At 46.1% G+C, this 18,587-nt stretch overlaps 1 protein-coding gene across 3 annotated transcripts in view; it reads left to right on the top strand.

Moving 5' to 3' along the window:
• Positions 1-18,587, top strand: part of USP9X (ubiquitin specific peptidase 9 X-linked) — a 2,614,063-nt gene that overhangs the window by 1,356,749 nt on the left and 1,238,727 nt on the right. For all 3 annotated transcript variants that reach the window (XM_069636534.1, XM_069636533.1, XM_069636535.1), the window contains exon 22: positions 622-752. In XM_069636534.1, the coding sequence (XP_069492635.1) occupies positions 622-752 (131 nt within the window). The remainder of the gene's footprint in view (positions 1-621; positions 753-18,587) is intronic.

Genomic DNA, 18,587 nt, shown 5'->3' with positions numbered 1-18,587 from the left:
AGGGGATCCTCTCGCACTGGTCCACCCCCAGGAACTGGATCCAAAAGTGATGGCTGTGTCCTGGCCACCTGGATGACAGGGCCCTGGGGACTAGTGGGTGAGACAGTCATGTTTCTCACAATATTTACATGTAATCTCCCAGTATTTGATGAACCTGCTTTCTTTTATTGTTTAACTGCATAAGCCGAATAAGACCGTACTAATCGTTCCCCTGCCAGAAGGACCACTTCTATGGACTTAAAAGGAATAGAGTGCAGTGTTGGCCGAAGCAAAGTGCACACCACAAATGCCAAAATCCATCAGTAATTGAGGCTTTTATATGTTCTACAGACACAGAAAATGTTGATGTTACTTGTATCATTGGCATATGTAGGACATTTGTAAAATCCATTCCATGTTTTCAGTGAGGTGCAGAATCGCACTAGTTTGTGGGGGTAAAATATGGGTGTCACTACTGAATTCCTAATGTGTGAATGGTGGTTGGTGGTTTTTGTCCCCAATATACTGAATAATGTAGTGTAAATTGCCCTGGTGCCCAGGCAGTCATTCTTGTATGCTTCATGAATTAAATAAAAAGTCCATCCTTTTTATAAAGTCATTATTTTCTTTATTTTTTTGCAGACAACACTACTGTTGAAAAATTAAGAGCAATTTGCTTAGACCATGCAAAACTTGGTGAAAGCAGCCTTAGTCAATCCCTGGACTCACTTTTCTTTGGGCCTTCTGCATCCCAAGTGCTGTATCTAACAGAGGTTTGTATCTTAGGTGTTTTCAAACATACTGTTATTCATGTGTCATTGGAGAGCGAAACCTGTTTGAGAATTATCTCTAGTCCACGACTGCCTGATATATCGGCTTTAAACACATTTTATTAATGCATGTGAAATGGTTTTGTGGCTTTATTTTATCTTAGCCATGCAGACTTAAATTTTAGGAATGAGGCAATCTGCACAACATTGTTACGCACAAGGCTACTGGTCCCTGTGAGTTTTGGGGGTCTGCCTTTAGGCCACTAATCCCATTCTGTCGGGTTTGTGCCACACAGAGTGGAAGTGGTTTATCTATGTAATCCTCTTACGTCCTGTCCCCGTTAATCCATACTGCATGGGTGTCCCTTCCAAGGGACTGGAGACGGAACCTTTTTCACCTGAAAAAACCTTCTTCCTCTTTAAATTTAGAGGCGCGCAGGGGTGAGGCCCTGGGAGTATGCACTGCCCTGACTCTGCCCTCCGGCGCCACACCTCAGTCCCCTTTTCTGCATCGACGGGAACGGGCTGAATTCACCAGCGCTCATGGGTTTGGCTTCGGCCATGTAATTCCATGCTCAGATACTTCTTCTCTTTGTCTTTTTTATCATTCAGGTCCTCGGTCGTCACGCTCCTTCCCGGCGCATGTAGACTTCCACAGGGTTCAGCAGGTGTCCATCCTGCAACGGCCTCTTCCCAACTTCAGACCCCCACGCCCTCGCTCGGCCTATGTTGCCTTGGTCCAGACCACGGTCGGCAAGCTTGTGCAGCGTGCAACGCCCGGTCATCGAGGTTGCTGAAGAACAAACTAGCCAGTTAGAGGGAGCCCTTCCAGAAGTCACCTCCAGAGGACCTCAAGAACTTGGTGAAACTTCGATCCAGGCCCAAGGTAGGGCCTCTATTATTTTCCATTGCACCCCACAAGGCGGACTCCTTCCCAAGGACTTGCGGCCGGGACCGCTCAGGTCCTTGTACCAGCACGTGCACCAAGGCTGCTCCAGCTACCGGCCTACAGGCCGAGGGATCCCTGGATCCTCCTGGAGACAGTGTTGAGAAGGTTCTTTTACCAGGTCTTCCGCCGAGGGGTTCTTGTACCAGCATTATGTCCTAGTGGCCATACCCTGGTACCGGCAATACATCAGAGGGGGCGCCTAAACGCAGCTCTACCGGCCCCTGCCCCAAGGGTGTCACACCTACCGGGGTCTAGGGGCGAGGAGCAGGTTAGGCCTTGCGATCCACACTCAAGAGTCTTGGAGAAGGCTGGGCCCAGCTAGCCAAGCAACATGACAGGCATTTGGTAGGCAGCTCGACAAATTGGCCGCTGCGCCAGACACCGGCACCTGTCCGCCATTCCACGAGTTCGGCGAGGAACGAGTGTCAAGGTGTGACTTGCCTCAACCAGGTACGTGGCCTGCAGCCTATCCTTGATTTACGCAGGGCAGGTTACCGCTGCGTCCGTATGGGCAGGCTATGCATCGGCCGCAGCAGCCGCCCGCTACCCCGGTTCTTTGAGAGGTTCCTCGGCTCATGAAGTCCCCTCGGATGGGGGTTAAAATCATGGCTGCCATCAGGGAAGTGCTCCCTCCAATGCTTCCGGCACACAGGTTTCTCCGCTGGCGCCCCCGGCGCAGCCTCTGCCTCCGGCGCCCCAGCCGATTCCTCAGGTGATCCCGTACCAGCCTCCTCGACTTCCTCCGGCTCCGGTCCCCGTACCCCAGCCTCCGGCTCCCGCAACTCCCCCCACCTACGCAGGATCCCCCTGACCCACAGGATACAAATGAGGAGGACCACCCTGACAAGCCCTCCTCAGCCAAGGCCTTCCACGAACATCTTGCAGGGCTGCCGGAGTATCTGGGCCTACGTCAACCCGAGGACGAGCAACCAGCAGAGGGGTTGCTTGCTGAGGTCCTCACGAGACGCCCCTCTGCCAAAACGAATTCCACTGCAGACCAACGTCTCCCTGGCCAAAAATGGTTGGCTCAAGCCCCACTCTGTCCAGCCGGTCAATGGACGCCAACCACAGGCAGATGGAGGGGATACACTCTTGCTATCGGCCCATCCTCAGCCTCCTCCTTGGCGACGCTGCTAGGCAAGGAGGAGAAAATCTTGGAGGCGTACTGGTAGAAGCTGTATTCCAATGCGTCCTTGCATCTTTGTCAGGCCAATGCCGATGCCATGCTGGCTGCCGCTAACCAAAGGTAATGGCGGGAAATTGCGGACTTCCTCGAACTCCCTACGCAGAGCCAATCACATTGCAAGGCGGGACTGGCTGAGGCCAAGCTGGTGGCGCACAACCTCATGGAATCCACTGTGGCCCATATTGACACCTCTGGCCGTGCCATCTGTATCGGCACGGACATGAGAAGGACAGCCTGGCTCCGTGCAACGAAATTTAACTCGGACGTCGTCGAACGCATATTAGATCTCCCATTCGAAGGGGGGGGGGCCCTCTTCCACTCCTCCACGGACGAAGAGCTGGACAAGAAGAAAAACAGCTCACAAACGGCCAAGTCTTTATCCATCTTGACAAAGACCACGCCCAAATTGTAAACCCAGTCACAGCAGTCACAGCAGCACTCCGACAAAGGGCGTACATACGAAGGATTTAGCGACTTCCAGGAACAGAGATCCAGGCAGCCGGACCGTTCGCCGACTCCAAATCGGCGTAAGCAACAAAAAGGGGTTGGGGTGGGGGGGGGTAAGGGCTTTTTCCAGTACCCCTCCTCCGTGACAGCCTCCGAGGGAAACAAGGCATGACACGTCCCTCCGGCTCCACGTGTCTCCAGTGGGGGGCAGACTTCCTCTCCATGCACATTTCTGGCGCCAGAATTTTGCGGACCCCTGGATCCTCTCCGTAGTATCCACGGGGTACCGCCTACCCATCCCAGCCTCTCCTCCTTCCTCTGCTCCACTCCATCAAGTTGGGACAGCAACTCTTCTGGCGGAGATCCGGTCGCTCATAGTGAGCCAGGCCGTAGAGGAAGTCCCAGCCTCCCAGCGAGGCTTGGGCTTTTACTCCAGGATTTTCGCCATTCAGAAAAAGAAACAGGCGGGCCTGCGATTTGTGCTGGACCTTTCCACACTCAACCACTCCTTACCTCTACAAATATTGAAGATGGTTACGCCAGCTTTTATAGCGGAAACAGTGTGCAATGGAGACTGGATGTGCTCCCTGGATCTGAAGGACGCGTACACGTCCCGATTTGGCAGCCCCATCTTTCTTTCTGTGCTCTCCTTCTCGGCGCACCTCACCCACTCTGGCGTGCAGGTGGACACCTGCTGCATTTACCTCGCAGCCATCAGGGCTAATGGGAACTCTGAGGAGGAGGGTTTCTCCTCCAACCCGATTGTCAAGAAACATTTAACGGGGCTCGCAAGGCTTTACCCGCCCATCAAGAGGCCACACCCCATGTGGGAACTGAACATAGTCTAGGGCACCCTGGCGCACAAACCATTCAAGCCAATGGCATCTGCGGAAATCAGGTTGGTCACCATTAAGACAGCCTTGCTAGTCGGCCTCACCTCTGCTCGCAGAGTCCACGAAATCCATGCACTAGTCGCCTCAGAACCTTATACTACTTTTCACAGGGAGAAGGTAGTCCTGCGGACACATCCAGCATTTCTGCCTAAGGTGCTGTCTGCTTTCCATTTGAACAAGGAAATATTCCTACGTATTTTGCCAATCCTAAGGATGAGGCACAGAGTTCTGCACTTCCTGGATGTCCGGCGTGCCCTGAAATTCAATCTTGACAGGGCGAAGGCCTTCTGCAAATCAGATACCCTGTTTGTCACTTTTGGAGGTGCAAGACCAGGCCAGCAGGCCTCCAAGGCCTCCATATCCCACTGGATGGTCTCGGCTATCAAAGAAGCATACGAGGGCCAGCACAAGCCACTTCCGGCGAACATGCACTCCTACGCAGTCAGGGCCAAGGCAAAAGCCATCGTATTCCAGCGCCATGTCCCTTGGCAAGTCATAAGCAGGACGGCCACTTGGGCCACTCCCTCGGCTTTCTGCAAGTATTAATGTTTAGATGCCGGCTCTAGATCTGATGCAGCTTTTGGGCAGGCGGTTCTCAGGAACCTATTTGCTTAAGGAGGGACTCCTCCCCACTTTGGAGCTACACTCTGTTGTAATCGCCCATGCAGTATGAAGGTAAGGGAATGGGACGTAAGAGTAATTCTGAGTTACTCACCGTAGTGACTAACATACCGTTAGTCCCCTTTCCTCCATTTGTCCCTCCACCTCCCCACCCCCTAATAATACTGGTGTCATTAGGCAATGTTAAATCTATTGTCGACTTGTCAATGGGGACTGAGGTGTGGCACCAGAGGGCGGAGTCAGGGCAGTGCATGCTCCCAGGGCTGCACCCCCACACGCCTCTCAATTTAAAGGGGAAGGTGTTTTTTTTGGTGAAAAAGGTTCCGTCTCCCGTCCCTTGGAAGGGACACCCATACAGTATGGAAGAAAGGGGACTAAGGTGACTATGGTGAGTAACTTATAATTATTGCTTGTCTGTGCCTGTCGTTTTTCTGGGCTGTTTTGTCAGTGTTGTTTTTTTGTTTTGTTTCAGTCAACAGTGCTACATCTAATTTATGGCAAATACTACCAGATCGTTTAAGTCTCAGGCAATTCTGTTCAAATGAGGCCTTTTTAAATTTGTTTAGAAAAAATTGAGTATGTTCATTGATTAAATTTCAGACCTAGCCATGGTTATAAAATAGGAACACTTAAATTAAAGAAATAGAATATAATTTGACAGGTGCACATAGCCAATTATAAGTTGAATAAAAAGTTAGTGGAATTTGTTAATAGGGAGCTATAAAACAAATCATGTAAGTATCGTACGACTAGATATGCAGACTGCCTGCTGACAAACAACCTCTCAACCCAGCAGGGAGAAAGATCACAACTTTTTTGGTTTAAATGTCGTAGGCTAATTTTCCCATAGTCAGAATGGCTTTTTAATCTTTCCTGTATATTAATGGGACACCATTCTCTGTTAAAGACAATATGGAAGCATGTTGCGCTACACTAAAAAAAAAAGTGAAAGTGAGCAGTGCGAGTAAGAGGTCCTATCTAAGGGCAGCTCTGAGAAGCTACTTCATTTGTGCTAGTGCACTTTCTAAATCTTAATATCTTATGAACCACTTGCTTTCAGTGGTAGCTGGGGATGTGTTTGGGAGTTATGATATATTTAGCGTGCTACATCCGTGTCCGAAAATAATTTAAAAAGTGTATTAGCAGTATGGTTTTCACACACATCTGTGCTTCGCCTTTGTTTTGATATCGTCTTCTTTCATGAATAAAACATCACATGCCTTATGGGCAGGCCTTTTCTGCTGCTTGCCCTTTATCTCTGCCTCTTGCTAATCCTAGGAAAAAAGGATGTGATGCTTGCTTTCTCAACATGTTCCCAACAAAGGAATTCTTTGTAAAATCTTGCTTCTTAATAGGCGTTTTTCACTTAAATGTGATTTCCCTTTTGTGCTTCTTAAGCTCCTTTTATGCAGTACCTGTGGGGTGGGTGCTATCCTTTTATCTGATTCTTAGTGACCGCCTACTGTTATGGAGCAATCCCCTTTTTTTTGTATGCACCCTGCCCTTCATTTTCAGGTACAGGAGGCATTTTAGGTGTATTCTGTAATGCGAGAAGCAACTGCTGATCAATGGTTTCACTGGTACTCCAGGACATTGTTTTAAGCCAATCATTGTAGACAAGCTTTATTTTAGTTTTTTTCTTCATAGGTATCGTTGGACTGTTTCAACTGTGTGTTAGTGGCTGTTAAGGCCAACCTATGATGGGAAACCCTGTGGTGCTTTTGTGTCCAATACCTGGGTTCCTGAGGTGCTGCAATCATATGCCATTGTGGATCAGCAGATGCTCACTGGGTTTCTTCCCAGGGTAAATGTGAGGTGCCTGCTGTGCTTTGCCATCTGGAGACATCCCAGAGTATTGTAAACCAATCCAGTCTTGTCCATGTTATCTCATTACACACACACTGGTATCCAGTACTGATCGGTTTTGTATAAAACATTGCAGAGACTGCCTCGTCCCATAGAAGTTACTTCCCTTTTCTAATGGTAGGGTGAACGGGTCATCAACATAAACATTTATATTCAGCACTTGCCTTCTAGATTTTTGACTTGATATAAAGGTCTAGTTTTTCCAAAACCTTCAACCACCAACCTTTAATAGCCTAGTCAGACTTGTCTTTATTCAGATAGAAATGAAAAGAAGGGAGTAATCTGACCCACATCAATTCTGTGACATGTATCTTCTCATGGAGAGACAGATCTAGAACGTTCACATATATCGGTTAGTCTATAAATACATTTTACCTTCTAACTCCTAATTATTGTAAATGGCACATTAAACATCAGTACAATATAATGCCTGGCACTTTAAGATATGAAATACTCCCCTGTTTTATATTTTTATTAAATGTATTTAGGAAACATACGCATGTTGGAAAAACTTTTTTTCAATGGATTGCTTAGCAAGTTCAATATTAAGTAAAAGGGCTAGTAATTAATGGTAACAAAATGAAATGTATGGCCATACACTACAATCAGCCAGGTTGAATTGGCCACTGAAATAATTGTGTAGCTGTAGCATTGCCCACCTGGCCGATATGGAAAACCTGTTCAAAATACTTTTTCCCTTCCACAGAGCACCCGCCTCCCCACCCCAACCAGGCATCACCAATATGTCCTTCCTTGTGAACTGGCTTGTGAGAGTATTCTATTGGATGCTACCTTCTGTATTGGATTAGAGTTTGGAGCTCCCCTAATGCATCTGCATTATCATTGGTGGGAAGTGGGAAGGAAAAGTCAAGCTTAAATTGCAATACATTTGGCATACTCTCCCCTTGATTAACAAGTTCATTGAAGGAATTTTAAAACCACGTATGATGAATGGTCCCTCGTCTAGATTAGGCTTTTGTTTCAAAAGCAGCCTTACCGTTGCTTACGTGATTAACAAACAAGTCATCCGTTTTGAGTGATCTTGACGAGATGGAGCCCTTTAATGTAAAAATATAATTTCTCAAATTGTAGATAGGGATACACCCTTGGTCATCTTTCGCTTCTCGCTGTAAAGGTGTTTTTCAATTGATTGCATCCTCCCATTTTACAAATAGGGCGCACTGTGCCCCATTACCTCAGGACCTTTTTTTCCTGCATTCGGCACACTGCTACTAAGGAACACTTGGAGTATGTTTCTTGCTTGCACCACTTTGCCTGGTCTTAATTTTTCTGGGTTGAAACGCTATCAAGACTTAAGTTCTCAAATGTCCATAACCGACCCCTACAAAATGTGGGTGCGGTGTCTGGGGGTGGCCATGATGTGGAGCAGTGCATTTTCTGTCAGTCGCGCAACCCCATAATTAGGTAATAGGCCACTAAGTTGGCATTAGGCCGTTGCCCCTTGTATTCACCAGCCCCTTTCTTTCCGAAGACTTGGGAAGTGTAAATGGAAGAACGGAACCTGCATGAGCAGGAGATACAAGAAATCGCAATATCGACCTCATTCCATAGCGAGTTTGCACCACTCTAGTTCAAATCCTTACTTGAAAAGTGGAGGCATACATCAAGGAAGGTTAAGTTTGAGGATTTGTTTTGCTACCAAAAACATAGTAAGTCCTCCTCCTGCTCACTTAGTTCTCCATGCATTGCCAGTGTTTTCTGAAATTCGCCTCTCCCCGTGTCCTACTGAACCTGACTGCCTTTCACCACCAGTGTCTCCAGCCTGGGATTCCTGGGTGAGTGGATTCTCTCTTCCCATTCGCCGGCCCACTTCTGTCTCACGCAGCTTCCCGGACTCACCTCTCCTGTTGTCGTGGGTAATGGCCACCTGCTTCACTCTGATCTGCTTCGGCAGCGTAAGTGTGGCTAGCAAACAAATTGTGGGGTGTGTATGTGAAGTGTTTGTGTTTGAAAGAAGTGAGTCTGAATAGTGATTCGGGAGGGTGTCCGAGTGTGGCGGAGGGGTTTAAGTGACTGGAAGAGGGAATAATAACAAAGGGTAGAGGTAAGGCATAGGAACAATGTGATGCATTGGATGGACAGAAGAGACGGGGGTAAGAGAGTTCATTTGGGTGGAGTTGGAGGAGGAGAATAGTGAGAGGGAAAGGAAAACATGGGCATGATTAGGATGAAGATTGAGTGGCATAATGTACAGTGTCTCTGTAAGGCACAATCCCATAGCCCTTTAGAACACAGACTGGATAGACTAGGGACAATAGTAGGAAGCTCTGGAGTGATTTTAGGTAGTGTAGGCATTCTGCCTTTAGATCCTCCCTTTGTAAAGTCTTGGACAATAGGGGTTAGGGCAACCTGGGTTAGGCACGAGGTGATTTGTAAAACGAAAGAAAGGGACAGCCACTGTTCCCATAAAAAAAAAACATAGAGAAAACTATTGATCCTCTCAGATCATTGAAGTATTCTGTGAGCCCTCTGTGACATTAATTTCCTCTGAAAACCACCAGGCACACTGGCTGCTTCTTTTTCCAAGTGGGACATGGAGGAAGAATTGGGCGTCATTTCAGGACTTTTTGGTGCCGAAGAAGTGAGAAACTGAACTTCAAGGGCTTGAACAAGTCTCTGAGGAAGGACAAGTTTAGCATGGTGACTTTGAGGGAGACTTTCCAGGCTTTACAGTGCCAAGACTGGCTGGTGGTGTTGGATCGGGCGTCACTGTTTCTAGACAAAATAATCTGCATTGGTCTAGTAGTTGCAAACTGCAAACGCTGATGACAAAATTGATCCTGGAACAGACACTCTCGTGCACAGACAAATTCTCCCGGATAACAAGCTCTAAGGTGAATTGATCGTAGAATAAAAAGATAACATGCAGTACAGTTAATGATTAGCATTTTGGTTTAACCATAGGCCATGTTTGGCCCTATTTAAAAAGACCTTAGAAAAGGCAAAATGTAATCTGAATGCCAGCAAGACTGAGATCCTCCTCATCGGCACACCTTCACCATCCTTTCCCCTCACTCTCTGGCCGGCCTCCCTTGGCCGCCCTCCTACCCCCACTTGCGATGCTAAGAACCTCAGGGTCATCTTCGACTCCACACTTTTTCCTTCTCCGCCCACATCTCTGATGTCTCTTAAAAGTCAAACTTCCTACTGCTCCTCCTCAGAGCTATTCTTCCTTTCCTCTCCTTCCCCCAGAAGCTCACCGTCTCCCAAGCTCTGGTTCTCCCTAGGTTGGACTTTTGTAACAGCCGCTTTTTAAATCTACCTGCCTCTATTGCCCCCTGCAACTAATCCAGAACAGGACTGCAAGACTTGTCCTTGGCCTCAAGCCCTGGGATTGTATCTCTCCAGCTCTGAAATCTCTCCATTGGCTCCCAGTGGATGCAAGGATTAAATTCAAAACCACATTGTCCACAAGGCTTTCTGGGGCCTGGGTAAAAAATACCTTCAGCTATCCCTGCGCAAATACCTCCCCTTTTGAGTTCTTTGCTCCTCTAGCTCCCTCAGGGTCAGTTGTTTTTCAAAGAAATGAGCTGGGGGTAGATCTATGTCTTTGGCTGGGGCTTCCCTCTGGAACAGCCTCCCTGCTACTCTAAAACTTGTGGAGAACCATCCCCGATTCCAGAAGCACATAAAGACCTTCCTCTTTGCTTCTGACTTCGCTCCCCTCTCCACTGCTGATCTGTTCTCTCTTGGCACTGTGCACCTGGCCACCCTCTGTCCTCCGGGCCCAGGTTCCTGCTCACCCTGCCACCCTCACACACTGCCTCCGCGCCACCCCTTGCACTGGGGTCTGTATCTGTACCCATACAGCCCCCCCACCTTCTTTTTCTTCCTGCACTTATCAGACCTACCCTGTCTGCTGCCTTACACCCAGCACCTGCCATTTGCTGGCTACACTACCACTTTTTGTTGCCTTTACTCCGCACTTTTCACTTCTCCCGCTTCCACTACCCCTCTCCCATGCACTTGTGTTATCAATGTCACTGGGCCCAGTAGGAACGTTGTTTTGTTCTCCAAATACATTATGGGATGCATAGTCTTAAATGGAAGTAGAACAATTCAAACTCAAGCATTTCAGTAAAGCAACTAAGTAGGTCGCCATGCGCTGGGCACCATCTTGGAGTGTGTGCAAAAAGTTGTACACTTAAAAACTTCCTCCAACAGCTTACCTTTACAACAACCATTGCATCTTGTACATCTGCCAGATATATCCTACACCTTGTGGGACTTAGCTGGGGAAGCTGACCATCGTATGCCATTTGATATGTGGTTTAATTTTATGCAGCTTGGCCTGAAGAAGGAAACTGCTAACCAGTTCCTAAAACCATGCTTGGGCATTGGATTTATATTCACTCTATAGGTACACATCTAATAACTTGCCATGTCATTCCAGGGTGCATTGCTGTTGTCGTCCAAGGCGTAAGAGTCTTCACAAACATTTACATCTTCAAGAGCAAAGTTTGTGCACCTGGCCATTTAATCGTCTGTTCTTCTAGTGTTAGTTAGACCATTTGCTTTTTCTAAAAAGTCTAGATCATAGCAGACACAAGGTCAACACCTACTCACCTTCTTTCCAGGGAGCAGGAGCTCCTTCCGACCACTTCAAGAGCAGTGGCGAGGCCAGGAAATGAAATACCATTAATTGCACACACGCGGTAAGCAGACTGCCAAATGCGCCTGAATAGCGTTCTGTGAATCTTTCTTCAGTGTTACATAGCTATTTAAAGCTCAGATGGAAAATAGCAGATTTGCTTCAATTGCACCCGATTTACTGCTCTTTAAACTAAAATCGCTGTGTGAAACACTTTTACACTTTTTTCGCCTTTATACACCACAAGGAGTGTATGTTCCAAGATGGCCGTCCAAGGGCCTGATGCTCCACCACCCACCAGCCAGTAACTAACCATATGCTGCCAGGCTCGGGTTGGTCACTGGTGCCTGTTAAAGCACCAAACTGGCACCAGCAGGCGTAAGCCGTCCCACCTCCCCAAGGCCCAGGAACCAAGACGGATGCCTGTCCTCAGCCTGTCACCAGCCTGCATGCCAACGCCATTTGCCAGGAATGCTGCCCAACGGCTGTCATCCATGGTTATAAGGTAACATTATCCTGCATTGTCACCAATTATTTGACAAGCCGCGAGCCTATTCTCATACACTACCTGTGTAGGGTGCCATCCCTGCATAGCACACGCCATGCAATCTGTCATACTTTTGCCGCTGTAAAACACTCTTCTCTACGCGGCCGTGACTATCGTGGACATATGCACACCACCAACCAGTCCCAACAACTTGAATGAGCGTTCGTACTGTGCCCACACTGAATGCTCTCTCTCCTAACATCATCCTGTGCATTGTTACCGCCTCCTGCAGCCCACTAACACTGCTGCTGCTCCCCTGTACAGCTTACAGTGCATAGTCGTGCCTACAGAGTAAGATCACAAACCTAGTATCTGACTCGGTTTTCGCCCGCGCTACAATTGCCAGCCTGGCCACTTGATTGCCAGCCTCTGTGCTCTACCTAATTGCATGCATCCTATTGTGAGCCTTGCCATTTCATTATGTCTAACCTTGTGCTCTACCTGATTTTATGCATCCTTTGTGAGCCTGTCACTTGATTGCCAGCCCCCACGTACCATCTTACTCACTGTTCCTATTGTGAAGATTACCATTACCGCCTACCCACTTATGCATTATCATTGCACGAGCCACCAAGTGTAGAACTTGGCTCCTGCTCACAACTCGTACTTGAACCACTGGATACTCTCCCACTCTCAGCCACACTTTGACTTATTGTCGAACATGACAGGCCAAAAGCATCACTTACCTCACTCTGGTTGCCTTACTACTCTCGACCTCCAGTCTCGTAAACTATTTCAAGGGACTCACAATAGAGAAGTCCAGACTAGTCCCACATAACCTGCTAAACATGGCTCCTAATATTTGCAGTCCTGCCATGTGCATGCCTTTAGGACAATCGACTACAGCCCCATGTACTACGTCTATTAGAAATCTCAACTAGCGCGCCAGACTTCCTAAACTGTACGAACCTCTGACTAGATCCTTACCACCCACTAATGAGAAAACAAACCTTCTCCCCAGTGGGATCCTCAACTCTGCTAACAGATACACCTCCCCATCTTCTCTCTGCAGCATGGCTATTCCAACAGGTACAGGCCCGACCAAGCTCTTGGTCCCTAATACCCATATCCCATATTTGACTCCAGCCATAGAGGATCACTCCATTAAAGGAGCTCTGCTTAACGTGAGATCCCTTGTGGCACATGCTATTGACATAGCTGACCTAATTACAGAAGGTGACCTGGATTTCCTAGCTATTACAAAGTCCTGGCTACACAATGCCGTAGGACCAGCGCTCATGCTAGCAATCCCACAAGGCTACACCATCTCTAGACAAGATGGAGAGGAATCCCGAGGCGGTGGAATTGCCATTATATCCAGAGAAAGCCTCTCAGTGAGACTAGTCCCTCACCAAACTATGCAATCATGTGAAATCCTCTCTGCTAAACTACCGCTAAATAACTCCCAATCACTCACCATGCATGTAATGTACAGACCTCCTGGTCCCCTAGGATCATTTGAGGAGGATCTGCATAATATACTTGCTAATAACCTCAAACCCACCTCCCAACTTCTGTTGCTAGGCGACTTTAATTCAGGTTTCAATGATCCAGCAGATAAACATGCCGGGGAAATTGCCAATTCCTTGGGTGCTCTGGGACTGTCACAAAAAGTAAACCAACCCACCCATATTAAGGGCAGAACCTTGGACTGGGTAGCCGACTACAATTGTACAGCTACTATTACCTCCATCTCCCCTCAATTATGGACCAACCACTCCCTTGTGTCTATCACACTATCAACTACTAGACCACAACCTTTGGGCTCACAAATAGTGCCACCTTGTTTAACCAGAAATAAAAAAATTATCACAGTGGACAACGTGATCCCTAATATCCTACCAACCTTAAGTTCCTTGCCGGATAACCTTGACCCAAGTACTTTTGTGCAGGAATATAATAACATCATGCTGACCACTTTAGTCAAAATTGCCCCACTTTAACTGAGACCTAGCAAAAATAGAGCACATCTCAATAAGGTTTTTACGCCTAAACTAAAGGACCCATGTACACTGAAAAGAAAGTGTGAAACCACTTGGAGACTTTGCCCAGCGAGAACAAAAAAAAGCTAACCTTAATTTCAACACAATACAAAAACGGAATCTATCTGGCAAAACGAAATTCCTACAGTGAACGTATTGCCAAATCCAATTCAAGTATGAAAGAACTTTTTACCATAATAAAAGAATTGGAGTCACTGATCCCAACACCAGAGGTATGCAACAAAAACAAAACCTGATGCTCTTAGATTCAACAAGCCTTAACTAATAAAATAAACACCCTACAAAACAAAATAAAAACCAAAGAAGACAATCTGAACTTAGCACAGTCGACTAATTCCAATAGTTTCCGCTTTACTAAAACATCTGCTCTAGAGGTAGAAAAAATCATTTTATTTTGTATTTTATTTTTATTGAAACTTCAGCGCAGCGAACCTGTTGGGAAGCCAACAAGTGTCGTCAAGCTTTTGTTACAACGCATCGTCATATGTGCCTTGTTATCCATTACAGTGTAAAAGAAAATTAAACAATCAGCAATCCAGCATATAAAGTTGTATCATGTCATTGTATTAATAACAATTTAAGAGTTCCATACAACATCATTTTTCAGTTAAATTTAGAGAGTCCAAGAACTTCACAATTGCACAGGTCAACTTAATGTTATGTCCGGCAAACGCATAAAACCACCAATTTTGATTGTCTGATTCAACAGGGGTAAAGTCTCCTAAGTGACGCAGTCGATGTAAGGTTAACGCGTGGCATCCGGTAATTAGATGTTCGATGGATTCGATTTGAAGGTTGCAGAATCTGCAAAGATTGCCGTTTGCTTTGTTAATGTGTCATAGAAATTGCATTTCCCTGGTGTTTAATGCATTCAAACGCAGCCTCAAAAATTGGTCACGATGATGTCGCGTGAGGCAAGTTACCAAGCAGCGACAATAAGCATTGAGTTTGTGTACGCCTAATCCCGATCTCAAGAATGTAGGCTTCGTTTTCACCAGATCGTAATTCTGGATCCAACACCAACGGTCATATTTCTTTTTTACGCACTGAGGTTGGCTGAGCAAGTCAGCTATGTTCAAATCGGTATTGTTTAGAGTGGCTTCCAGTAATTGCTGCCAGTCTCCAAGAGGGCCCGGTCACCCACAGCCTGGACGATTTTCAAAAAGTTGGTATGACGCAGGCAGTGGGTGCAGCTACATCTTTTGTAGCACCATTATTGATTTCCACATGACGCAACTATGTATTGAATTTATTGATAATTCATATCGAAGAGACACCATTGAAATGTACAAGGGTAGATGCAATGCCCGACGCCAAAATAAGCCTTCAAGCTTCTGCCAGAACAGGGCATCAATGTTCCAGCCTGATTCGGATCCAAATGTAATAGCGGGTATTACCTTTTGAATGTAAAAAATTTGTACCGGTTCAAGAGAAAATTTGCCATATTGCTTATTTATTTTTGAGGCTTGAATACTGAATTGAATCATCCGATTTGTGAGGTCCAACTTCCAGTGATGTTCATTGATAGAAGTGTTGAAAGTTATTCCAAGGTATCGAATGGAATTCACAGAACTCGGAGTTTCCATTGGTTTTCCAGGAGAAGGACTTATTTTTTCTGGAACCACCAGCACCAATGGTCACAATCTTTGTTTTACCTGTATTTAATTCAAGATCATTCCTATTAAGATACTCACACAGACTTGTTAGCAAACGTTGAAAACCAATCTGTGTAAGATCTACTAGGGCGAGATCGTCCGCATAAGTTATGCAGGGAATTTCGATGTTGTTTATCTTTGGCGAGAAACATCTGACAGCTTCCAGATGTTTCGGAAGGCCATAAATAAACAATTTGAAAAGTTTGGCTGCCAGGGGACATCCCTGTTTCACCCCCTTGTTGGTAAAGATTTTCTTCGATAGGTCTCCTTGATTATTTAAACGAATCTGGATGGAAGTTTTAGAATGCAGCGCCTTGATTGGTTGTAGCAACTTGTGAGGACAGTTCCAGTTTGACAATTTCTGCCAGAGCTTGACACGATTGACACTGTCGAACGCTCCTCGCAGATCGATGAATGCCAGATGTAGTCGCCTTTTTGCTTTTAGGGTTTCTGATTTCAATATGTTTAAGATCAGTAGGTTAACCTCAACTCCAACTCCTTTAGTAAAGCCAGTTTGACGAACGTCATAGATTTCCTCTTGCATGGACCACTGTGCAAGTCGTTGGCATAGAAAAGAGGCAAATAACTTGCCTATCATATCTAACAGAGCAATCGGGCGATAGTTGTCGGGATCTGCCCGATTGCCTTTCTTATATATAGGTACGATGATGGCTTCACGCCGGGATTCAGGAATAGTCCTTGAGGAGGATAGTGAACAAAACAAGGCTTCTATGAAGACTGACCATTGCGTTTCGTTTTGTTTTAGCATCATGTTGGATATCATGTCCAGACCAGCAGCGTGTGAATTCGTCAGAGCGCGTACTGCAATTTTGATGTCATCTAGCTGGATTTCCAAATCCCATGGGATCACGTTATCAGGTGGATCAGACGGTCCTTCACTCAAAAGAGTACTAAGTATTTTCACAAAGTGAGTCTCCCATGTGACTGCATCAATTGCATTTAGCACAGAAGATGAATGACGCGAATTTCCTGTGTTCAGAATCCTCCAAATTTCACATGAAATTTTAGTAAGCAACTGTTTGATCATGAGTTCTGCTTTGTCTTGTTCAATAATCATTTTTGCAGACTTTAGCCAGTTCCGATATGTTTGACGTCGTGCTTGAATTGCACTTTCAAGATTGTTGTCGCAAAAGCTAGTGAGGGATGACTTTTTCATAGCTCTTATATCACGACGCATCTCCCTTTTTGCTGTAGTTTGTAGTGACGATGTGAGATGCTTGTGGGAGATTCCCATTACTCTGTCTGCAGATTTGACAATGATAAAATTGACTAAAAGTGGTGCATACTCAACCGACTGTCCTTCCTTCTGATTGAATAATTGCAGACTCAACGAATGGATTTGAGAGTCATTCATCCGAAGACGGTGTCCCTCAGCATTCACTGTTAACGGAAGGGCACACTGCCTTGCACATTGTGACCTTTCCAACATACAAGAGAAGCACAAAAGGTCGTGATCACTGTCAGGCATCTTGCGAACTTCGAGCTTCAGTTCAAAAACCATTTTATCACTTAAACCCTCTAACTGTAAGGGTGATGTCTGCCCAGCATACATTATAAAAGATGCGTCCAGAGACACCTCCCCATTCATCTCTAAACTTATTAACAGTTCATTCTCCACTGGCACTGTCCCAGCCAACCTCAAACAATCCTGGGTACTCCCACTTCTAAACAAGCAAACGCTAGATCCACTCATTGCCACCAATTACCGTACCATTTCTCCTCAAAATCCTGGACAAAGCCACCTATATGCAGATACAAAAATATCTTGAGCTTCATAAACTCTTAGCGGGTAGACAATCAGGCTTCCGACCGTTACACGGGACGGAAACAGCATTGATAGATTTAAAAACCCAAATCGATGAGCTGATAGACAAAGGGAAGACTGCACTTCTTCTATTACTCGATCTCTCAGCGGCATTCGATCTGGTGGATCTCAAGGTCCTCTGCAGGCATCTGGATTCAGCAGCCCACTTCTCTGCTGAAGCTGTTGGGTGGATAGAATCATTCCTGAGTGAGAGATCAATAAGAGTGTTCTCCGCTTCAGCAGAGGCAGACTCGACACTGATCATCTGCGGGGTGCCTCAGGGCTCCTGCGTGTCGCCAACTCTCTACAATATATTCACCAAGCCTTTGTTCGATGATTTGGACCTTCTGGGTATCACCTATACTAACTATGCAGACGATACACAGATCCTCCTCCCGCTTTCTGGGGATCATGACAGGACCTGGTGCTGGTGAATATGATCTATCTCATTCAGGCATGCATGGCCACCCACGGTCTCTGCCTGAATGATGACAAGACAGAGTTGATCATTTTAGGCACCCCTTCTAACATCATTAAATTTAGGTCCTGCATATGCATCATTTACCATTGATGTCAATAACATCAAAGTTTCAAAGGAAGTAAAAACCCTGGGATTCTATCTGGACGCAACCATGTCCTTCAACAGACAAGTGAAATCCCTGTGGCCTCGACAACAGCATACACAGGCAAGTTGATCAGAGCGGGTAAGCCCTTCCTGTCAAACGATAACTGCATTATTCTGGCTAGAGCATTAATTCTCTCCAGATTAGATTACTGTAATGCCCTCTACTGTGGCACCAACAAAACTAACATCCATAAACTGCAAATATTACAAAACAACGCTCTTAGAGCTGCACTAGGCATTAACAAAAGAGTAGACATGACTCCCATCAGACGCCAATATAAATGGCTTTCCACACACAAGATACAGCTAAAAATCGCCTCCTTGACACACAAAGCATTACACAATGCTGCCCCTAGCTACCTAATTGATACATTGATGAGAAGATCTTCTAATAAGACCACTAGAACCATTAATGCAAACTGCCTTGTGGTTCCGAGATTCAAATCTACAAAGATTGGCAGCAATGGCTTCCCTGTGAAGGCCGCCAAACTTTGGAACTCCCTACCCCATGAGTTGAGAGCTGACCAACCTTATTTACATTTTAGAAAGAGGTACATCACCCTTCTCAACCAAACTGAAGACTAGTCTAAACTGAGACTACTGCATAGT

The sequence above is a fragment of the Ambystoma mexicanum genome, chromosome 7p, assembly GCF_040938575.1.
Source record: "Ambystoma mexicanum isolate Mex_15411 chromosome 7p, UKY_AmexF1_1, whole genome shotgun sequence".
Lineage (NCBI taxonomy): Eukaryota > Metazoa > Chordata > Amphibia > Caudata > Ambystomatidae > Ambystoma > Ambystoma mexicanum.
Note: the sequence above shows the minus strand (reverse complement) of the source record. Positions and strands in the feature narration are given on the sequence as shown.